The 25,460-nt window shown below is 37.9% G+C and overlaps 1 protein-coding gene across 2 annotated transcripts in view; it reads right to left on the reverse strand.

Annotated features, from left to right (window-relative positions):
• Window positions 1-25,460, reverse strand: part of PDE4B (phosphodiesterase 4B) — a 710,248-nt gene that overhangs the window by 506,123 nt on the left and 178,665 nt on the right. Inside the window, exon 1 of one of the 2 annotated variants that reach the window (XM_004699362.2) lies at window positions 4,785-5,184. The exons of the other annotated variant lie outside the window; for it this stretch is intronic. Within the exon in view, the coding sequence (XP_004699419.1) occupies window positions 4,785-5,020 (236 nt within the window). The 5' untranslated portion in view covers window positions 5,021-5,184. Of the gene's footprint in view, window positions 1-4,784; window positions 5,185-25,460 lie in introns of those variants that run through there. 2 annotated transcript variants of the gene reach the window in all.

The raw sequence follows: 25,460 nt of genomic DNA on the forward strand, positions 1-25,460 counted from the left end.
CACAGTGGAGAGGGGTACCCTGGATGCCTGTTGAGGAACACAGTGGAGAGGGGTACCCCGGATGCCTGTTGAGGAACACAGTGGAGAGGAGTACCCTGGATGCCTGTTGAGGAGCACAGTGGAGTGGGGTACCCCGGATGCCTGTTGAGGAGCACAGTGGAGAGGAGTACCCTGGATGCCTGTTGAGGAGCACAGTGGAGAGGGGTGCCCCGATGCCTGTTGAGGAGCACAGTGGAGAGGGGTACCCTGGATGCCTGTTGAGGAGCACAGAGGAGAGGGGTGCCCCGGTGCCTGTTGAGGAGCACAGTGGAGAGGGGTGCCCCGATGGCCTGTTGAGGAGCACAGTGGAGAGGGGTGCCCTGGATGCCTGTTGAGGAGCACAGTGGAGAGGGGTGCCCCGGATGCCTGTTGAGGAGCACAGTGAAGAGGGGTGCCCCGGATGCCTGGTGAGCAAATGTCCAAGACAAGCAGCACCTGATTTCTTATGAAACTGTCATGCTTCTGATGCTGGAGGAGAACTGATGATTGAAGTAAGTATGCAAATGAAAGCAGTATAAAGGTAAAATGGTTGAAAGATGGACACCATGTGAAACGTGTGAGTCAAGAATAGACATGAATAGACAGGCCACATAAATCTGGTAGGAAAACCTTAGACTCTTTCACCCCAGATTTAGGCACGGGGACAGCTGATATGCTGGCCCCAGAACTTTAAAGTAATTTTCAGACCCCATTCTGTACCCATCAGGCCCTCAGCAGTGATGCTCAATCTTCTAGTGACACTTGGCAATGGATGGCATGTTTGTAAATCTATTTGAACATTTTCTCATATTATTCAACTGTAAATATGGTGCTCATTTTTGTTTTCCCAAACTCAAAAGAGTTGTTTGGAGTGTGATAACACTCCAAATGAAACTTATATTAGATAGTGTCCATCAACATTCTCAGTGAGGAACTCAAACTGTACTAGCTGCTGAAATACATACAGATTGAATGGATTTGTTTCTCCCTCTCAGCAGTACTGACTTATATGTGTCAGCTTGATTTTTTTAAAATCCTGGATGAATTAATGATGATATTGTGATTGATGCAGGTTCCTATACGTCTTTTTCTCAATATCCAGTAAGACCAAAATGATAAAAAGATAGATAATTTCCAATATAGTCACCTCACTGTCATTGAGTCCATTTCCGCTCCCGGCACCTCTAAGGCAGGGCAGAGCTGCCCGTTGGGTTTCGGAGCGTGCGGCTGCCTTGGCATAGAAAGCCTCTTCTTTCTCCTGTGGGTCAGCTCGCGGTTTCTAGCTGCCGACCTTGTGCTTAGCTGCCCAACTCATACCTGCATGCCACCAGGGCTCCTAATTTCCAGTAGAAACTATCTACATGCGTCACAAGGAAGAATTTCCCAGTACCTGGATGATGAGATCGTGAAATTGTGTATTTACTAAGGTTATAGGACTATATTTTCTCCAGAGCCTTAAAAATAGGGCACATCTCTCTATGTCACGGAGGAGTAATTGTGGTCCTGCCTAAGGGTAAAAAGGAACAATAAGATAGTCACCAAATTTCTTCCAGATCTAAAACTGTGTAAATACTGCAATTAGTAACAACACATTGGATAGTTACTTTTCTTCGTATATTTAAAAACTTAATCCCCAAGCCAAACTCTCAAGAATATTTCTTAAACTTTCAGACTCTACCATGATCCCACACTTATAGCTTGGGCTTTCAAATCCAGGACTACACGTTTATCTGACCCAAATATGAGATCTACAAACGACTTGAGATGAAACCAGAAATACTCAGTGGGTTTAGATATAAACTGCATCCTCTGCCTTGTTTAGTTTCATCATGAAAATTACTTTAATTTCAATGCTAGAATCCAAACAATCCAATCTTCTTAAAAGAAGTTTACTGTCTACTGTAAAGTAATAACATGTTTTTAGAGTCTTCTAAGTGCATATCTTGGAATTTCTAGCTTAAATGCATGCTTGGAAAATACCAATCATTGATCATAAAAGGCTGGTTGCATTTCATCAAGAAAAAGAAGGAAAAATACAAAATAAAAAACTATGTTCTTATGTAACTATTTCATATGACATTTTTAAAAAATGAACTATATAATGTTTAGGGTTTGTAGGAAAGGCATTGAAACACATAAGATAAATATCTGTTTCCCAAATATAAATAACTTTACTTCATCTGAATACATTTGAAAAATGCTAGCTATGTATTTATACTTTTAAAGCAAATGTAGAGTTCCTTACAGGAGCTGTCAACAAACTGTGACAAAGTTTCCATAAGAAACATGAGCGGGGAGTTTATGATTTGGAAAAGAAATGGTGACAGTGACTCAAGTCATAACTAAAGTTATTTTGTGTTTGATGATTAATGAATCACTTAAGCCTATATTATGATAATTATATTAAAGTCATGTGTATTCTTTTTGGCTACTTGTGGGAAGATGTATTATAACTCAACTAGGGGATGATGATTTTATTAGCATATGTTACCTAAAATGTCATTTAATTGTTCTTTTTGAAACTTGCAGTAAGAAAATGTGTATGATGCATGAGTAAAAATTTCTCTTCAATCTAGTCATTTTAAAATTTAGGTATCATGAAGAAAAAGAGTTTTCACAGTTTTACATTAAAGGCATTTTAAGTATCTATTCTAAGTAAATGAAAGGTCACAGTGATATATTTAAGAATCGAATTTCAACATTAACAAAAACAAGGTTTTAAGCAGATTTACCATGTCCAAAAATTAACTTACTAAAATTAATTATAGCTTTGGTTAATAAAATAATTTAGATGAACCTAAGTAGTAAAACATAAATTTATTACATATATTTTCCATATATATTCTTTTCATGAAAGTTAATTAACAATCTATATATATATATTTCTCCTCCCTATTTGCTCATACTATTTGGCACAAGAAATGAAAATATAGCACACTTGGGATTTAAGAAAGAGAGCTTTAAGTCAGTACATATTTAAATACAAAACCTTCTCTTTTTACAAATGCTATTGTTTAAGAAATCATTCATGTGTATTCTCCATTCTACAAGTATTGTAAATATTGTAATTTTATAACAAAATTTAATTGATCAAGAAGATGGTAAAAAAAGAATAATACTCCAAGAGAGTAATCATATGAACAGCAATCTAGAATCAGAGGACAAGAATCACATCATGTTTTACCAAGTGAAGGATGTGCTGGCTAAACATGTTGGATCCCTCAAAGGCAGGCTCCCTTTGCCTAGGGGTAACTTTAATTTCCCTATACTCTGTGCAAGACAGGAGGCAGGCAGACATTTCTAGCAATAGAAAACAGAATTTGACGGATTAATTTCCAAAGTCCAGGAAACCCCAGTTTCTAACATTAGCTGGCTATCTATTATACAGTCACAAGATCATTGGATTAGAACTGCCTATAGGAAGTATTAGTTTTCTTTTCTTTTCTTTTTAAAAATCATTTTATTGTGGGCTCTTACAGCTCTCATAACATTCCATGCATCAATTATATCAAACATATTTGTATATATGTTGCCATCATTTTCTAAACATTTACTTTCTATTTGGGCCCTTGGGACTTTCACTCTTTAAAAAAAAAAACATTTTATTAATGATTCATACAACTCTTATCACAATCCATACATCCATCCATTGTGTCTAGCCCATTTGTACATTTGTTGCCATCATCATTCTCAAAACATTTTCTTTCTACTTGAGCTCTTGGTATCAGCTTCTCATTTTTTCCCTCCCTCCCTAGCCCCCCTCCCTAGTTTTCATTATGGCTAGGGCTCCTATTAAAATCTAAGGATAGCTAAGGATACTCAATTTTATAGAGTATTTAATCTGAAAGAAAATAATTTTTCCAAGGAATTTGAATATCTAGGGGTCTAACGTTCACTGTTAAGGTTGATTTAATTTCCAGTTTGCTCTTCATTATACTTTATTCCTATCCTGGCTTAAGGAGGCTATGCTAGTATATAGACCCTCCAAATATAGGTCTTCACATATACATTAAAGGTGCCAGATTTCACATCTGAAAATGTGCCAAAGTCTTTCCTATGTCAGTAGGAAATCTTCAGTGCAATTTTTAAAGCGAATTCTTTCATTTATTTACTTGACACTCCTAAAAATAGCTATAAATTGGAAGTCACAATGAAAAACGAAGTCTTCAAAATAACAGCAAGTGGAAATTACAAATAAAACAATTACACAAATGAAGACGGGGAGACATAGTTGTCTCTCAGTTATCAGTGTAAACAGAAAAGTCAATAAATTAAGAAAAAACTCACTGGTTCATATACTATAAGCATATACACTAATGTATGTAGTTCAATAAATAAAGTTTAATCTTAGACCTTCTCTTAAAGACTAAAGTAGAACTAAAGGAAAAAGCAATAATTTTACTGAAATGTGCACACACACCACCACCAACTACAAAACAAACAAGTCATCTATCACTGCCACATAGATTAAACACTCCATGATTCATCTGAACTAAAAGTAGTTATGTGTTTCTTATAAGCAGCAACGTTTTATTAAGACTCTCTGGTTACAGACTTTTGTTAGCCGGAACCAGCTAGTAAGTAGCACAAGATAATTGAGCAGAGACCGCATTATGAGTTCTTCGGCTGACCTGCTCCCTATACACTGCTCACTCAATGTATGTATTATGAAAAAAATAAAAACCTAAATTTCCCGCATTTCTAAACCACTGCTGCTAAGGCAATCGTCTGCCATGCACTGTAGGTAGCACCAAGTTCTGTCTTACCATGTATGAGCCACAGTGAAGCGACGCCGCTGACGGATGCTTTTATTCACCAGCAACTTTCGGAAAAAGCATGGTGAGTTCCTGGGCGAACTGCGTGGAGAAATTTTAGGAGATGTCGGTCGGTTTCCCTGGAGTCTCGGAAGCTCGAGTTCTAAGTGCATTTGCTCCTTGAAAGTCTTTATGCAAACCTCGGGTTCAGAAGCAGTGGGTCCCTTTGCAGAATCTTTGGCTGTCATGTCTTACATGCAGGGCAAGCTTTCACCATCCAAAACAAAACCGGCACGCATAGCACGGGCACGGCTGCCGAGCAGAGCTGAGAGGTCCGTCAACTAGTTGCAGTTTAATTTGGGAGGCTGCGGCTCCAGAGAAGGAGCTGCTTAGAGAACGCGCTGCATACTCAAAGAATGGCAAGTCAGGGCTGTCACAAGGAGCTTTATCAGCCCGGCTTTGCCTCTGAAAATGTGCCAAAGTGCTTCGTATGTCAGTAGCCTCCTTGTGGATGAGGTTTGTCTGCAAGCTACACACTGACGCTCACTGAATTCATTCAGCTGAATATATCAACTCATGAAATATTCATAAAGCTTCTGATAAATCCTTTACATGTATTTAAAAAAAAACTTTATCAAACAATGGATAGCAAGCAAAACCTAGTTACCTAGTCACTAGATTTATTCGCACCAGGATCTGTCCAGTGTGTGATGTTTAAAGTCCTCATTCAGAATCCTCTTTCTCTGTAGAGCCTCACAACAGTAACCACCCACCAATGTCTATTGGCCCAGGATTAGTTAAGCAACTGCACGATGTTTCCCCACTAAAAACACCCCCTCCACCTCGCTCAGATTTTCACAAATTTTGCGAGGTTACTTTCCCCATCGGAGTGAAACTAATCCAATCAAGAATTGTCCAAAAGCTTAGCGAAAACAGCCTTCTACATTTCATTTCTGAGTGAAAGGGCTGATTTGCTGAAGACTCCCCTCCCGTTCCCAACCCACCCCAGGCTCTGTCTCTTTCTCTAGAACCAAAGCTGCATCAATATAAAAAATGTCAGCTAGCAGGAACACATTGGATTTGCTTCATGCCCCCAAAGCACTTAAAGCCTAATCTTTATTCCAATAAACATTACCCTCATTCTTTCTGTTTAAGCTCATTGTTCATGGGTTGCCCGGAGCAGCCACTCCGTGTGAAAGGCAAAGGCAGATCTGACAGGCAAAGCTCCCCAAAACTGACATGGGGGGAAAACCAGGGGAAATGAATGCTTCGCATTGAAGTGGAAACCCAAAGTCAAACACGATGCATGTGCTTGTGGGTGTGTGGGTAGGTATACAAAACTTATATGCGTGTGTGTGTGTGTGTGTGTGTGTGTGTGTGTGCATGTGTGAGTTTTATGCCTAGCGCATGCAAGTTGGATGGATAGGCAAGGGAGTCCAAAATCTTCTTCAAATTCAAACTAAATAGTCGTAACCTGACATTTCATTGAGAAACACATGTTAGATGCCACTGCCATCTTTTAGAAGAAATATATGAATTAAAAAAGTATATTTTTGTACTGTAATTCTTGAAGTTTATGGATTTTAGGAAAAATCTGTTCCAGCAATGATTGCAACCAGGGCCAGCCTGACTTCATGCAAATTAGACAAGTAGAACTAGGACGAGTCAGTTATAGTGACAGAGAAAGGGTGATTCGCAGCAAGACTTCAGTGAAAACATAAATATATATAGTTTCCTCTAAGGTAAAATCAATTCTATATGTCATATACTCTGGCCAAAAGTGTGCTAAATATTGAAAGGGACAAATGAGAGCAGACATATAAGAACCTACATATAAGAATAAGTAGATCCCATACCAGTCCTTGGGAGAGGTAGTGCAACATAAAGCAAGCATTTAAACTATGGATTTATAGGAACTACCTTGGGAAATGTATTAATTTTTCAATGTGAACTACAAGTATATGAAAAATGAAATCTAAGTAATGGAATGCTAGAGTTAGAAAAGATTCTAGCAATAATCTTAGTTGGCTCCTCATTTCAAAGACAAGGAAACAGAGCTAAGAAATGTAAGTAAAATGCCTCATATCATACCCATAACTGATGTTACAGATGAAACGAAAGGCCAGGTTTTCTGATTCCCAGATGAATACTGCTTAATGATACACCAGTTAGCCTAGTCTCATTGACTCTCTTCCAACTCATAGCAACTGTGTGGGAAAGCCCTCCTCACTTTCAGCAGGAAAAGTGGTGTCATTGGCTTACTGAAGGCTGTCAATAAACCTTCTTCCCAACACGATGCCACGTTCTTCCAGCCAGATTCAGCAAAGAACCTGACACGAGGAATCCCATTGTTACGTCAGGCAAATCTTGGCTGAAACAAAGAATGCCAGAAAGATGTGTACTTGTGTTTTATTAACTATGTAAACGCATTCAATTGTGTGAATCACAACACACTGCGGACAGCATGGATAATAACAGGAATTCCAGAACACTTAACTTGTGCTCACGCAGAAGCTCTACATGAATGAAGAGGAAGTCGTTGGGACAGAACAAGGGGGCACTGCATATTTTAAAATCTGGAAAAGGTGTGGGTCAGGATTTCACCACACTTATTCAATCTGCCGTATTACAGGGCATCCTTGTCATTTCTATCATGAGATAGAAATATAAACCTATTATGAGAAAAAAATATGGTTAATGCTGTCTCTTACCTACTTACTACCTTATGAAAGCAAAGCTGGGATTGTCTCCAACAACGGAATTATTAAAAGTAGAAGAGGAGAAAATGTGATTCTATCAATATATACTTATTTGCAAAAGTAAAGGAGCAGTTTGAAATCACTAAAGACCTTTTCTTCTAATAGTCATCAATTTTTCCAACATTTTAATTAGCATATAATTCACATATCATACAATTCACATCAGGAAGACTTTAAAGGTGCCAAAATATAGTAAGAATTCTAGAAATGCCTTTCCGCTCTTTTCAAATTAGGCAAATTTCACAATCCATATTTATCTGCATGTAAACTGGAGCCTGGATTAGAACATTTTGACATAAACACACCTAAAGCAGCCTCAGGGTGGAATATTCAATTACCAAAATAAGCATGAATTTACTTGGGCTCATTTATGAATCTGTAGTCAATCGTTCACATGGATTTTAACACATCTTGATGAGAAATCGATCACCGCCAAAGAACACTGTTTTTGAGAAACATATCCAGGAAAGCAGGGCAAACCCCCAAGAAGAAGCAAATACGAGTTTATGGACTCTTTTGACTTACGCGCTGTCATCAGGTCACTGCTAACTCATAGCGATCCCTGTGGGTTTCCGAGATGGTAACTGTTTACAGGAGTAGAAAGTCCACTCTTTCTCCTATGGAGCTGCTAATGGTTTCAAACTCCTGACCATGCCGATTGCAGCCCAAGGAGTAACCACTATACCACCAGGGCTCCTTTTGAGGACCGAGGAAACTGCCAATGAACCTAAGTGGCAACCTTCTACTCCACATGGGATGACACCTCCAAGAGAAATAAATGTTATTAGTAAACAATGGTTGCCTTTGGGAGTTACTTGTTTATATTACAGCTGTACCTATGTTCCAATTTTAAATACACCCACTGCTCACTTATTGACATACTTAGGTTCCAAAGACTAGGTTTCTGTGTGAAAATAAGTGTTCAATATATATGAAGGAAGACCATATCAGATTAGAAAATGAAGGATTAATAACACATCATTGTATAGAATCATGGTTCCACTGGGCTGACACCTAACTTCCGCCGTCACAGCAGTGTTCCTCTTGCCCCCTGGGTCAGCATTCATCGCTATCAGGTATGTATAATTAATGTATAAAATAGTCAGATGGTAGTTATTTTTACTGCTGTCATATGTGTAAATTGTCAGATAATGTGATGAAATTCCTGGTATCTCTACCCTCTCAAAAAATACAAATAAAAAATTTAACATAATAAAATATCATTAAGTCCTGTCTTAGAATTATATGCTCAGTAACAACCAAATAATGTATTACTCTTATAAATATCATTGGAAATTAAAATGTTTTAGTTTTATTACATTGAAATAAAATGCAAACTACAACCAAATTTAAGTAAATTGAAACGCTTACACTGTGAGTATAATACTATTCTAAAAATGATTTTCAAAATCATTACCCTTTAATCAATTTATTTGAAACAGATTTTATTACATACAATATCCTTCAGACTTAAAATTTCACATAACTCAAATATTTATTCTCTGAATGATCATTTGTGCGTGACTTTAAAAGCAGGAAGCTGCATTTCCATGTAATCTTGTACCCAGCACAGCATGATGAAAGGATGGGTCACAATTACTACAAATGCAATGCTAGACATTTGAGAAGACAGAATGTATTCGGAAGTGTTTAAAATAGGAGGAAGTTTAAGACCATTGACATTAACAGAATTAAGGTATTGCTTAAATGTATTTTTAACTATCAAGTTCCTTTTTTCTAAGTTAATACACCACTGTAGCAAAAATCATCAAGCTTTATTCAATTAAAAATACACAAAATCCCTACCTGTGTCAAAGTCAGGGATTGTGATTACAAAAGAACACTAACATACTCAAGCCTTTGACAATAGGACATCTCACTTATCATAGATGACACTTTCTCCTGATTTCTCTATGCCACTATAAAGGATTGGAGCAAGAAATTATTATAACACAACTGAAGACATGATCACTTTCAAGTAAGCAAACAGTCATCTTTCTTGGGATAAAACAACCGATTAGCGACTTTTCGAAAGTAAGCGATTGTAAAGATACCCTTTTGTCCGTTTCATGCGGTTGGCAGCGTTCAGATTATTATGGTGCTGGGAGCTGCACCTCCGTCTTCAAACACGAGCAGGGTCCCCGCCGTGAGCACCTTTCAGGCCCAGGACAGACAAGTGAGAAGGACGAGAAGCCCATTCCTGAAGGCTTAGCCAGAACACCTTTAAATTTGCCGCAGAACATTGTCGGATACAGTTCTTGGGGTAAGCCCCTTCAAATTGGAAGGAGAGACTTCTGAGGAAGAGCTACCTTCCCAAAGCAGAGTCAACTGTAATGATGTGGATAGAGGAAAGCATCTGGAAGCTTCATTTGCTGAGACGTGTGATTCAAAATGAGAAGAAACCATTCAAATATCTATTAATAACCAGAACATGAAACGCACAAAGAAAGAACCTAGGAAAATCGGAAGTCCTCAAAACTCAATGGAAAGCAAAATGATCCATACCCTGTTAGTAAGATGAGCCTATGAGGCTGGAAGGAATTCAAAACACACCCAGTGAAGAGCTGCCTCCTCAAAGTACCATTGACCCTCATGATGTGGCTGGAGTGGAGCTTTCAGTCCTTCATTTTCTGATGGCATCTAACTCAACATACATGAAGCAGCTGTAAACCTATATCACTAACCAGAATACTTAATGTACAAAGTACAAATCTAGGGAAATTAAATGTCTTAAAAAAACAAAAAAGAAGGCAAACATGTCAATATCCTAGGCATTAGGGAGTTGAACTGGTAAAAGTCACTCTGAACCAAATATTCTTTTATAATTTACCATGCCAGGAATGACTGATTCCAGAGGCATGGCATCACATTCATCACTGAAAAGAATATTTCAAGATTTAGTCTGAAAATGCTGTCTGGGAAAGAATAATATCTATATACCTACAAGGAAATCCGTGGAAGAGATCATCAATTGCTCAAAGGTAAGTTCAAGTGTAAGTTGAAGTACATGACAAGATCATGAGAATCAAAATATGACTTTGAGTCTACCTCCTGAATTTTTAAAACAGCTCCAGAATAGATTTAAATCAAGAAGACTTGATGAGCTGTAAGATGACATCAAGAGCATCATACATGCAGAAATCAAAAGGTCATTGTAAAGACAAGAGTGGATGCACAAAGAGAAGTTCTGAAACTTGTTCATGCCCATAGAGCACCTGAAGCACATGGCAGAAATGACGAAGAGGAGGTAAAAGAGCTGGCCAGAAATTTTCAAAGCGCAGCTCAAGAAGGCAAAGAGAAGTATTATAATGAAATGTTGAAAAACCTAGACTTAGAAACTCAAAATAGAAACAGCATACTCAGTGTTTGCAAGTTTAAGTTGAAGAAACAAAATTCAAGGCTTGTGTTGTAATATTGAAGGATTCTATGGGCAAATTAAGAAGTTATGTAGGAAACATCAAAATACAATGAAAGGAATATGCAGTCTTTGTACTAAAAAGAACTGGTCAACCATTTTAAAAGATAGCATCTGATCAAGAACCATTGATATACTCAAGGAAGGAATCCAAGCTGCCCTGGAGGCATTAGCAGAAACCAGATGACAGTAATTGACAGAATACCAATGGAAATATTTCATTAGGACGATGGAGCATTGGAAGCACTCACTAGTACCCAACAGGAAATTTGGAAGATAGGCAATCAACTAGAAGAGATCTTTATTTTACACAATCCAAAGAAAGGTAACCCAACAGAATGTGAAAATATTTGAAAAATATTATGAATATCGCATGCAAGCAAAATTTTGCTGATGGTCATTTAATAGTGGTTGCAATAATACACTGACAGGGATCAGCCAGATAATTCAGAAAAGGACCAGGCATAAGGGATATCATTCTGATGCCTGATGGGTCTTGGCTGAAAGCAGATACTACCAGAAAAATATTTTTGTTTTATTGAGTATGCAATGTGTGGATCATAACAAACTATTGGTAGCATTCAGGAAAAAATGGGAATTCCAGAACACTTCACTGTGCTCATGCAGAACCTGAACACTGACCAAGGGGTGATTGTTTCAACAGAGCAAGGGACTACTACATGGCTGAAAATTGGGAAAGAGCATGTGAGGGTTGTATTCTTTCACGATAATTATTCAATCTGTATACAGAGCAAATAATTAGAGATGCTGACTTTATGAATAAAAATGCAGCATAAGGATTGGGGGAAAGCGTATTAACAACAATTCGATATGTGTATGAAACAACCTTGCTTGCTAAAATCATAGGCCACAGTCTCCAGTATGGATTATAACTCAATTTAAGGAAAACTAAAATCCTCACAATAGGATCCATAGGTAACATCATGATAAACAGAGAAACATTGAAGTGGTCAAGGATTTTGTTTTGCTTGGATTCACAATCAATGCTCATGGAAGCAAGAGTTATGAGATCCAACAGTACATTGCATGGGTAAATTTGCTGCAGAAGAATTTGTTAAAGTGTGGGAAAGCAAGGGTCTTACTTTGATAACAACGGAAATCCTGGCCCAAGTCATGGCATTTTTAAACAGTTTGGGGGTGCATATAATTCACATATCTACAATTCTGTGTTTCATTCAGCTGTTAAGGATTTCATTTTGCTCACTGCTCATGCTTCCGGGAAGCAGCAGTCAAGAAATCAACTGGTGCATTGGACAGGGTAAATCTGCTGCAAAAGACTTTAAGGTATGCCTGAACTAATTAGTGCCATATCAAATTGCTTCAGATGCATGTGAAAGTTGGAAAATAAATAAGAAAGACCAAAGAAAACTGATGCATATAAGTTATGGTATTGGTGAAAGATATTGAAGGTATCATGGACTTGAAGAACAAACAAATCTTGCTTGAAGTGTAGAACCAGAATTCTTAATAGGAAAGATGGCAAGACTTAACCTCACATACTTTGAGCATGTTATCAGTCCCCAGAAATTGACATCCTACTTGGTAAAGTAGCTATTCGTAAGTTCCCAGGAGTTGCCTCTGACTCATAATGACTTTATGTAGAAAAGTAGACTAACTGTTATGAAGTCCATTCAGATTCATTGCAACTCTGTGTAGAGTTTCCAAGGATGTAAATCTTGACAGGAGCAGATAACCTCATATTCATCCTGCAGACCAGTTGGTGGCTTTGAACTGTCAACCTTCTGGTAGAAGTCTAACAATTACCTGGCATAACAGTTCTTTTGTAAAGTAGAGAGTCAGCAAAAAAAAAGAGGAAGACCCTTAAAAAATTGGATTGACATGGTGGCTTTCACCAATAGGCTCAGACATAGTAAGTGTGAGGATGGGGAAAGACCAGGTGGTGCTTTATTCGGTTGGACATTGGGTCTCTGAAGAGGAACAGACTTGAAAGTACCTAACAACAGCAACAAAGATGTTCCTTACACATACTGAAAACTTATGGTTGTTGAGTACTGGGATAAGCATTTCTCATAAATAATTTCTTTTGGTACATATTATAAACATATCAGACAGTGGTGTTGAGGTTTCTTTACTGGCTTCCCCACAGTATTATACTAAAAGCTCTTTTATGGCTGGGCTGAGTCTGTTAAATACTATATTTCCAGACTGTGGAATCTACCAGAGAAAAAATGTCTAATACTATTTGTAGAAAGAATGTATAGTATGATGTACAGTTTCAAACGATAACAAGAAGACACAAAACCCATAGCTTTTAAAGAATTGATCCAATAATCCAACCTAGGACATCCTACTCTATCTGTGGTGCTTGGTTTATTGTAGTGCATCAAGGTTTGCTTATCCTACCAGAGAACACATAATGGTACAGAATAGAGAATGGCATGCTTCCAAGGTGGTCTAATTGTGTAGCTAAAAGTCAGTATTCACAAGTACTAAATGTCTTTGCATTTGAAGTTAGCTAGTGTGTTGTCTATATAAGGTGATAGGAATGCTTCACTTGTATCCACCTGGTGCCATTTAATGACTCGTCAGAAATTAAAAGAATTCTCCAGAAAGATTAAGTTTAACCTTTAACACCTGGAAACACCACCTGAATTCTGAAACCTAGGGAAGACGTGGTAAGCTTGTACACTAGCATTGGGGAGAGTATTATTTGGTTCATAAGGTGGTCTCCTTCAGCAAAGATTTGCCCACGCAAAGTAACTCCCCATCCAACTCAGACTTTGCACAAGTATCCCCAGCCTCATCAAAAACACCTCTCTGACTTGATCGCCTTCTGTCCTTGCCCACTCTACACCAGACATGCTAGCCTCCTTTCGGTTTGTGGATGCCATACAAGTTCCATTTTTCCGTAGGCATACTTTGTTTCCTCAGCATCTTCCAGAATTTACTAAAATATCACTTGCCTGAGGATGTCTTCCCCAATCACATAATATAAAGTTGCAATGTCACCATATGCATTAAGTTTCTCAAAAGCATTTGTCGCCATTTAATATAGTATACATTTTATTGTATATTAGTTTATCATTTTTACATTCCTGGAATCTGAGTCTCATGTGGGAAAGTCTGTTAGTTTGTTCAGTCCTATAACCCCAGAATAGTTTTTGCCGTATAGTCAGTAGCTACATAATATGCATTTGTTAAATGATAAATGATCTCAAATTTTTCATCCCATCTGTATTTCACCAATACTTAAAAGAAGTTCTGGTGGCACTATCAATTAAGTTCTGGTGGCACTATCAACTATGGACTGCTAATCATGAGGTCCACAGTTCAAACCCACCAACTGATCCTCGAGAAAAAGATGAGGCTCTCGTCCCTCTTAAAGATTTACAAAGCCTTGAAAATCTTACATAGAGCCACTATGAGTCAGAATTGACTGGAAGGCAATGGAAGGGTTTCTCAGAATATTGCCTATATAGTATGGCATGCTTCCTTCAGAGTTACCCAAGAGCACAATTTATTTTATTCATCTTTGTATCTCTAGAATCTGACAATGAATCCTGATTGATTAATTTTTATTGATTGAAAATGGAAATTAAAAAATAAATTTAGAGCTCTAGATCACCATCTCAGACGCTCAGCTCTCAATTTCACTTCCTCTCTTGAAAACTAGTCCAGTGAATATCCCAACCTCCTGTACTTGAGTTTACAAAGGAGTCTAAATCGAACTTCCTAAATCATACCAAGTTGGATATGTTTACCATTTTAATAATCATTCTTTGTTATTAAAAATATCATTTTTGCTTTTATTTATATCCTCACCGCAGTGCTAAAGCAGAGTACCAGGGTGCTGTAATCCCTGTTCATTAAAGAGCAGTGTTTTAGGGAGGATAGACTTGCAAGGCAATGCTCTCCGGTTTTGGCAGGGTAATTAGGTGCTTCTTTCACAAAGCACACTGTGAAGGCAGATTGCACAGATAAAATACTAAAGAGGCTCCTTTCTTTGTTTCCTAGGTCATTGTTAAATTCAAAAATATTGGCAAGGATGAGTCAGTCAACTAAATGCAGGGAGAGAAATTGTTCCCATGGTAGGTGTTTTGAAAATGACATTACAAGAGGGTACTCCAATTCCCGAAGATAATACTTACCTGTCAGCAAATCTAAAAGGGTTATTCAAAAGAATAGAATATTAGGGACATACATGCTAAAAACAGAGGCATATTTAGGAAAGCTTCTTTCTCTAAATTGAACATTTTATTATTTTTTTCTATTCTACTATGTCAGTAGTTTTCTGTGAAACTTATAAGAAACGATTTCTTTTTAACCTACAGAGTTAAAATGCAGAATGTAAATCATTACCAAGCAAGTCCAATTAAATGTGAAATCACAGAAAGAGTAGGGCACACAAGAAAATTAAATCCAATTCCACTCCACTGCTCTCTAAAGAGAATAATACTAAGGGATTCATTTCATGTTAAGCATACATTCCAGGTTATTTTATAGAAACAATGTTTCCAAAGTAACATTTGAATATGATAAGTCTAAATGGATAAAGAATTCATATCAACAGGAAAAAGTATTTTAAAGCAGGGGACAGATGAAAGCATATTACGTATTTTCAAGATTTATCTACTCATGATATATTTTGTTAATTTTAAATCTTAACATAACAGAAAACAATTATAAACTTGAAAAAAACCTTCAAATTTTCTACCATTGACTTGATTCATAAAATTTGATTTATGTAAAAGAAATAGAAATTGTATCTCTAGACTGGCTATGAAGTTGCAAAATTAAGAAGCAACTTAATTTTAATTTTTCAAAAACATTTTTTCTCTTGAAACAATACAATAATGGAATATGTAAAATGATGAGAAATTTTATGTGTTAGAATGCTGAGATTTATGGTAAAGATTTAAATAGAAAATACATATTTTTGGCAAGTTCCATGATAACTTTTTTCTTTTGCTTACATTTTTAATTTGTCATTGTTGCTGTGGTTCGATGTTGTTGAACTGATTCCAACTCATAGCAACACTATGTACAACAGAATGCAACACCACTGGTCCTTAGCCTTCCTCACGATGTTACTTATACTTGAATCCATCGTTGTAACCAATGTATCAATCCATCTTGTCAAAAGTGTTCCACTTTCTTACTGAGCCTCTGCTTCACCTCACAGAAGAGCATTTTCCAGGGACTGCCCTTTCCTGATAACATGCCCAAAGTATATGAGACAAAGGCTCACTGTCCTTGCTTGCATGGAGCATTTTGATTGTAATTCTTCTGAGACAGGTCTGTTTGTTCCTTTGGCTGTCCATGGTATTTTCAATACTCATCGCAAGCACCATCATTCAAATGTATCAATTCTTCTTCGATCTTCCTTACTCAGTGTCCAATTTAAACATGCATAGGAGGCTGTATTTTAAATTTCTTATAGAGGGATGAGTGCCTCTAATGCCTCACAAGTTTGTTGAAACATTTCAATTGGTAGTCCATCAATTCCCGGAGCTTTGGTTTTGGCTAATACCTTCAATGCAACCTGGACTTCTTCCTTTAGTACCAATGAATTTTGTGTATATACTTGCTCTTGAAATGGTTGGATGTCAATTAGTTCTTTATGAGACAGCAACTCTCTGTGTTCTTCCCGTCTTCTTTTGATATTTCCTGTATCATTCAATATTTTGCCCAAAGAATCAATATTGGAATGTGAGCCTTGGATTTTTTCTTTAGTTCTTTCCGTTTAAGACATGTTGAGTGTATTCTTCCTTTTTGGTGTTCTTTGCACATTAACTATATAATTAGGTCTTTGTACATTTTGTTATCATGTTTTACTTTGTGTCCTTGATCTGCCCTTTGAAATATTCTGATCAGCTCTTTGCTGTCATCATTTCTTCCATTGCTTTCAATACTCTACAATAAAAGCAAGTTGCAGAGTCTCTTCTGATAACCCTTTTTAACTTTTGTCTTTCTTATCTTCTTAATCACATTTGATTTTCTTCATGAATGATGCTCTTGATATCATTCCATAGCTCATCAGGTCTTCTGTCGTTAGTGTTCAAGGCAGCAAAACTGTTCTTGAGATGTTCTTAAAATTCTGGTAGAGTATACTCAAGGTCATATTTTGGTTCTGGTGGACTTGTTTTAATTTTCTTCACCTTCAATCTGAACTTGCGCATGAACAATCGATGTTCTATTCCACTACAATCCGTCCCTGGCCTCAGTTTAGCTGCTCATGCTCAGCTTTCCCCACAGATGTAGTCAGTTTGATTTCTGTATATTCCACCTGGAGATTTCCAGGTGTGTATAGTCACCATTGTGTTGCTGAAAAAAGGTTTGGTAGTTACATAATCTGGTGTCAACTTGAGACTATTAAGGGTGAAGGGGTGGTATTTAGCCTGTCAATCAGGTCACAGCTTGACGACCTCCTTTGGAGGCGCTATGGAGATAAATAGCTCACTGGAGACCAGACCAACCAACACTCTCTGCTTCCTATTCCTGATGACAAATCACATGGAGCCTAGCTGATGGAGTCAGAGCCCTAGAGCTGGAGGAGCCACGTGGAGACGCCACATGCCAGTGTGGAGATGCGTCCACCACCAGTGGATCCACAAGACTTTCCACCCACTGGCCTATGATCTTCCTGAACTCGCCGTCATTGCATGTGTTATGAGTCTGAAGAGGGATTTACAGACCGGTATTGGACATATGCGTTGTTGTCAGAGTTAAGGACTTGATCTGGACTGGGCTGGATGTTTTCTTAATATACAATTACTCTTTGATATAAAGCTCTTTCTTAATCACATATGAGTGTCTATGAATTTGTTTCTCTAGTAGACTCAATGGGATTTGCAATCAAGAAGTTATTAGGTGTACAAAATTCAACACAAATGGGATTTGTAATAAAGTAGTTATTAGGTGTACAAAATTCTATCATACATTCTCCAGCTTCATTTCTATCACCAAGCCCATATTTTCCAAGTACCATTCTTACTCTTCCTTTCCAACTTTTCATTCTAATCACCAATAATTATCAACGCATCTTGATTTGCATGTTTGATCAACCTCAGACTGATGAAGTTGGTAAAATTCTTCCATTTCTGCACCACTAGCTTTAGTGCTTGGTGCATAAACTTACATAATAGTTGTGTTGACTGGATTTCCTTGTATGTGGATACATATTGTCCAATCACTGATAGCATTAGACTTCTTGAAATGTTTTTGTGATGATGACCTCAACTCCACTCCTCTTGAATCTGTCATTCTCAGCATAGCAAACCATATGATTTTCTGATCCAAGATGTGCAATACCAGAACATTTCAGCTCACTAATGTCTAAGATATCAGTGCTTATACATCCCATTTCATTTTTAACGACTTCCATAGTCATAGATTCCAAATTCTAATTATTAATGAATGTTTGCAGCTGTTTCTCCAACTTTTGAGTCATACATACCTCATCAGCAAATGCAGGTCTTAAAGGTCTTTATTACTCAACGCTTTACTTCATCCATGTCACTATGGTAACTCTGCTTTGAGAAGGCAGTTCTTCTTTACTCATATTTTGTGTGTCCTCCAACCAGAGGGGCTCATCTCCTGGCACTATCTCTGACGATGCTTTGCTGCTCATCATGAGGTTTTTCAGTATCTGGTAATGTTTTACTGCTATTTTTAAAATCATATGATACAATTGACTTCTTACTGTGTACCAAAACCCAAAACCAAACTCACTGCCATGGAATCAATGCTAATAAAAGGTAAAGTTAACTGTCCCTGTGAGTTCCTGAGACGGTAACTCTCTACCAGAGTAGAAATCCCAGTCTTTCTCCTGGGCATGTGGTTTTGAACCAAGAACCCTGAAGTTAGCAACCAAACACATAACCATTATGCCACCACAAGAGATCATGAGATGCCAAGGATTGGAATGGTGGCGGCTATGACTATCAGCATATAGCATAAGAGAATTCTCTGGAGTAAAGGAACTAGACATTAGGCTAGTGATGATAGTGGTTAGAGTTCATAGAACTTCTGGTGTACAACAACTCCACTAAACTAACTATCATAGAGTTGTTGTCAACTCATAGTGACCCTATTGGACAAGGAAGAACAGAACTGCATCCATGGGTTTCCTAGACTGTAACTCTCTACAGGGGTAAAAAGCTCATCTTTCTCCCAGTGAATTGTTGGTGGTGGTTTCGAACTGCTGACCTTGATGCGAGCAGCCCAATGTGTAACCACTACATCACCAGGGTTCCTTTCTTTTGTACAGTGCTATGAAATTTAACTCAGCTAACCACTGTCACCACCAGGATACCGACTAGCCCCATTACTTCAGGGAATTCTCGTGAGCTATACCTTTATAAAAGTCATATTCTCCACCACACCAAACCTTGGCATCCTCTGATTTATTTATAATCTCTATAGTTGTATCTCTTAATTAATATCATATAACATAAATAGCGTTAAATGGTAGTTAATCTTTTGAGACGGGCTTCTTTCACTAAGCACAATGTCTCGGAAGCTCATGGAAGATGACACCTTTATTAAAAGTTCATTCATTTTGATTTCCAAATAAAATTAATATATGGTATATCATTATATGGATATACCACTTTTTTTGGTTCACCTATTGAAGAATATTTTATTTGTTTCCAGTTTGGGGCAATTGTGACTGAAGCTTCTATAAACATCCACATACACATTTTATGAGGATAATTGCTGTTCTTTTGCTAGTGTAAATTGCAGGAGTGATATTTGTAGTTCAAATGAAAAGGGTATGTTCAACTTTATAAGAAATGTCAAACTATTTTCCAGCATGTTTTTGTCATTATGCTTTTTGACTACCACTATATGGAAGCTCCAGTTGCTTGGCATACTTTCTAGTACTTGTTATTGTCAGTTATGTTTTTAAATTTGTTCAAATAGTTGTGTGGTGGTACCTTAGATTAATGTTGAGTATCTTTTTGTGTGCTTATTTGCCACCCAAAAAGAGTCGATATACGTAGGAATTGACCCTGTGGCAGTGAGTTTAGTTTCCAAGCACGTCTTCCTTAATGATGTGCCTGTTCTAGATTATCTAATCAGATTGCTTCTTTTTTCATTGAGCCTTTCTCCCCAACTCTCCAATAACATTTACTTTTGGGTTGTCAATTAACTACTCTATGCATTCTCTTCAAGATATAAAACTTTATTCAATGGCAAAGTCAAAATGGGGTGAGATATTTTAATTTTACATGAATCTAGAATAAGTTATTATCAATAAAAAAATCCTAAAACTTTCTAATTACTTTTATAACTTGTAATTTCTTTACTGTAGTGACTCATTTCTGAAAGTCTTCAGTGTTTACAATATTCACTGTTACTTTGAGTCTACACTATGGAGACTACATCTTGGCCCATGTTTCCTAAAGGTTGCTCTTGCTGTATAGTTAGTCCTCTGTGTTAGTTAGGGTACATTAGAGAAGCAAATCCACATAAACACATATGCATAAGAGAGAGTTGTATATAAAGGATAAGTGCACATCAAGAAAACATCCTAACCCAGTGCTGCCCAAGCCCACAAGTCCAACATTAGCCCATTTGTCTGACACCAATCTACAAAGTCCTCCTCCATCTCACAAAACCACACTCAATGATGCCGACTGCAGGAGGAAAGCCGAGTCAGTGAAGGTGTAAGTAGCTCAGTGTTGGCAGGGGTTTCCACACGGCTACTCCAGCACCCAGGGCTGCATCAGGGTAGGTCCATGAGGCTTCTCCTTAGGATGTCTTGCAGGAAGTGAGCCTTGCAAGCTGAAGCAGGGCACTGGCTAAGGTAGCTTCACCCTGGTCCGACCATCACAAAGCAAGAGATCTGAGAATTCAAAAGCTCACCAAGCCATGTATCCCTCTTCCCTTCAATTAACCCCACGTGTTTATCAGCCAGGTTGGCACAACAAACTAACTACCTCATCCTCCATGCCACAAAATGATATCACAGATGAGCAGCAGTGAGCAGCAGCAGCTCTGATGCATTGTTGAAGCTAGTTAGAGAGAGAGGATCACGGGAATGCATAGACTCTTCTGGACTTGATCGCCAGAGTCCAAATCACTTTCCAAAGCAACAGTCCCTTCTTCTCCACAGCCAGTAGTGGTATCAGGAATACCTCAAACATCGATGTCTACAATCTTCATCTTCTCGACCCTCCATTTGAGCCAGTAGTGGTATCAGGAATACCTCGAACATCGATGTCTACAATCTTCATCTTCTCGACCCTCCATTTGAGCCAGTTGTGGTATCAGGAATACCTCGAACATCAATGTCTACAGTCTTCATCTTCTCGACCCTCCATTTGGACTTCTATAATTTTGTGAGCTCATGTATTCCCCCAAGAAAAGTTCATGAAATATGTGAGCAAACTCAAAATAAAGCATATTGAAAACACATATGAGAATGAAATGAAAGAGACACGCCCCCTTTGTCTGGCAAGTGATTTGTCTTCTAAAATCACTCCGATGATTAGGGCTGCAGATTCCATCAGCTTGGTTTTTTTTACAGTTAAGAAAACGTTCCTCTGGAGGCACAGGTCCAAATTTCTGAATCGTGACAGCAACAGCTGAAGACTAAAGATAGACAGTCAAAACACCATTTTCTGCACATTTTCAGTTGTTAAAAAAGCAGTTACAGTGCATTATATATGAAGTATATTGTTTTAACCGTATGATGCCTCTATTCGGAAAAAGATTTATGACAAAATATTATTTTATACCTTCATCATACACATACAGTTTTCAATGTGGTGATGGCTCTTTTTCTTTAATGTCATATTTTCAGATGCCTTTTTAAAGATTTGTAAAATATTTGTCAACACAGTGTTTTGAGTTCAAGTAACTGGGATTGACAACAGGGATGGGCCTCACAAAATCCTGCATGCTTACAGTTTGGGTTTTTGCATTTGCTTTAATCTCTTTCTAGATTTTTTCCCCTACAACTCCCTCCCTCATTTCCTTCAGGCATATGTTCATCTGTGCTCCCTTCATGGAGTATTTCCCTAACCACTATATGTAAGGCAGCATCCCATCCTCTTTCACTAACAGCATCTCTCCCTCTCTGACATTGCTGTTGTCTGAATCCCTCTACAAAAATAAAAGTGTCATGAGGACAGAGATCATTAAAGTTTTGTATTTTTGTTTCTTCCCATACTTACTCCAACACCTAGAACAGGGCCTGACATTCAGTATGAGGTCACTAGATCAAATGTAAGTCTGCCCCAGGCTCCCTTTAAATACCTTCTGCCTCCTCCACAGTCTCTCCAACTGACTCCTTAAGCTAACTCATCTTTATAGCCACTCAGAAGAGATACTGAAAGATGCATTCTGCATAACAGACCAGAAAGCAAGGATAAACATTGTCTTGAATTCACCATTACTAATAGCCTTTTACTCATGCTATAGTACCATTAAAAGCCTAACTTTCATACTCAGAGGAATATTGCAAATATCTTATTCCTTAGCCAGAAGACTTCTTGCTAGACAGAAGTCACGGCATACATGAACTTGTGACCTTCCCCAGAGAGTAGTTGCAACACCACCCAGCGGGGTTAGCTCTTTCAGAAAGCACAATGGTAACACTGTGTACTGAGAGATGATTCACAGGAGAAGCAGGAGCTCCGCCAAAGGCAGGAAGGCGATCTGTACAGAATACTCTACACGCAGAGAGCGTTCTTTGCATTGCAACATGAAAAGCAAGAAGTTTGGGGGGTGGTAACTACCCAAGCTATGTTCTATATTCTGTAGATAGCAAGACCTATCTTTGCACTTCTTTTGCATATTATTTTAGTGGAGTCCTAATAAATAAAATTTCTTTATACAAAGTAGAGGTTATGTTCTTGGAACTTGAACAGTTTTTGAAGAAAGGTGAATACGGTAATGAAAGTGAAGATTTTGCTGTGAAAATGAAAATGTTTCAAATCCAACTGAATTAGTTGTCCCAAAATATTTTTTAAAGCAACAACATTTAAGAGGATGACAAAGTGAGAGGCTCTTAAATCTATATAAAATTCTAAATGATTCACTATTCATGCAAATTATGATAAGTACACTCATTCTCCTTTCAATTCTAAGCTATTGTTTACACTGTCCAGAAACACTGCATTATACTTAAGAACTTTATTGCCATAGTTAATATTTTATTTCCTAAAGAGTATTCTTATTTTTCTATACTGAGCTCACTAGAAATAAAAAAGAACATCGAACTATGAAGAATCTGCATGTGAAATATGCATGTGGAAATAAATTAAGCCTCTCATAAACTGACAAGCAAGCAAGTAGAAGAATGACCTAAATAAGTAAATTATTTATCAGGAGCCTGTTCTTTGAGATCCTTCTTAGGCAAGCTACTTTATCATACCTGGAAAATTCCATAACACTTTCTGTTTTTCAATCTATCATCTGTAAAATGTAAATTTTAATATGAAAATATTTCAATGGGTAACTCACATAAATTGAAATTTTTACCATTTAAAATATAAACCTTAATGCATCCCTAATGCAATCTGGTACATAAATATTGATAGCATACATCCTTAAAGGGTTAAAAAGTATAGGGATAAAGATGTCCCCCTATATAATGTTACCTATTCTCTAGAGAGGGGAATGCCAAGACTCAACATGACCACTCGGCTTTCATGCACAGACATCCGGGTGCCACCTACCATTTGTGCTCATTCCCAAACTTAAGTAAAGTAACACTTTCTTCTCATGATCTAAGGCAAGATTTTCAAAGCAAAGAAAAATGTGGCTGATTGTTAGAATAGCAGAGAGCATGTTTATGAGGATTAAAATATGTAACATTTCTTGGAAGAAAGAGCTTGCAAGTACAATACATCATCGTCTCCATTTCACTCTAGTATCCAGAATATTGTTAACCAAACCAAACGACCCACTGTTACCAAGGCTGTTCAGACTCATAGCAACCCCATGTAGGATGTCCAAGGCTATTGATCTCTGCAGGAGCAGACAGCCACGCTTCTCTCCCGTGAAGAGACTTGTGGTCCACTGCTTAGCCATTCCTGGTGGTTTTTTAGGTTAAACATTTGGCTGTTGACCAGTCAGGAGCTTACACCCGAGGCTCAAAGATGAGAGTGTCTGTACCTTGATGATGGTCTCTCTCAGGAACTCTATGTAGGCTCACAACATATTGTCCTCATCTTGATGATGGTGGGTTTAGGTTTTTGTACCTGCCGATTGGCATACAGCTGGTTCTGCAACCCATGTGCATGATAGTAGGGCTTTGCTTCATTTTTAATGGCTGATTTTTTTTTCTTTCAGAAATGAGGATCAGACCTTCCTTTCAAGGTACCCTGGGTGGACTTGGGCCTCCACCCTGCTGATTAGCAGCCAAACATGTTAACCATTTGTACCATCAAGATGCCAAGGGACAAATAAAAGTCACATAAAGGGAATAAATAATTATAAAGATATTTTTCCTGTATGCTAAATATGTCCCATGTGCTGGTGAATCAGGTGTAATTTCAGAAAAAACAGCATAAACAAAATATTTGTCCAAAGATTGTTTTCATAAGTTGCTTAAAATATTGCATGGAACGTTGCAGATAATTTTTGCATACAATTATTATTACAGGAAAAATTACATCAATAAAACTTGAGACCCAGATAGTCCAAGAAATACATTCACAGTCAAACCATGAGTAATAATGCCCCCAAGTCATTTATGACTGTAATTCTGTGCTATTTTCACTGTACCAGTGGCTCTACAAGTATCGATCATCAACAAATGCTGCCAGCATTACCTGACATTATGTTCCCTTGACAGTATTCCGTATACATTTTTGAGATGGTTGCCTACCGAATAAGAAACTCTAGATGGAGCCAAGCATCCTGCGCTTTATAAGCCTTCAGGTGACGCGGGTGCGTTCAGATGTGTGTCAGCGACTGCAGTCCACCATGCTTGCATGATTGACAGCACACAATTCTAGCATATAATGAGACCCACAACAACAACCCACTGTTGACAAGTTGATTCTGACTCTCATTAATGCTATAGGACAGGATTAAACTGTCCCATAAATTTTTCAACAGCTTCACCTTTTCCGTCTGGGACACCTGGTTGGTTTGAACCTCTCACCCTGTGTGGCACCAGAACAAAGGTAGCAGGGGCATGCAGAATTGTCATTAGTAGATACAAATCTCTGTCTAGAGAAATCTATTTTCACTTGGTTAATATGATAGAATTTCTCAAATTCCTATGTCAAGATGAATGGGTATTATCTCACGACTCAAGTCAAATGATTAAGTTGAAGTGGCCTGGATCACTGGGAGGAAAAGGCTTGTAAAGCTACACGCAGTGAGAAGGAATGCGGGACTCAATAGTGATGTCTGCAAGGGTCTGGGAAGATGGTGGCATCCCACTATCAGTGTGTGTGTTGATCCTTTTAGTAGTGACGGGAGGAATGGTAGGGAGTGACCAAGGTCAACACAACCGCGAGTAACTACTGAAGCCAGAATGAAGGCTGAACATGGTATTGGGACAGGAGG

Source organism: Echinops telfairi, unplaced genomic scaffold (genome assembly GCF_000313985.2).
Source record: "Echinops telfairi isolate 266 unplaced genomic scaffold, ASM31398v2 ScPeMD7_443;HRSCAF=831, whole genome shotgun sequence".
In the NCBI taxonomy this organism is placed as follows: Eukaryota; Metazoa; Chordata; class Mammalia; order Afrosoricida; family Tenrecidae; genus Echinops; species Echinops telfairi.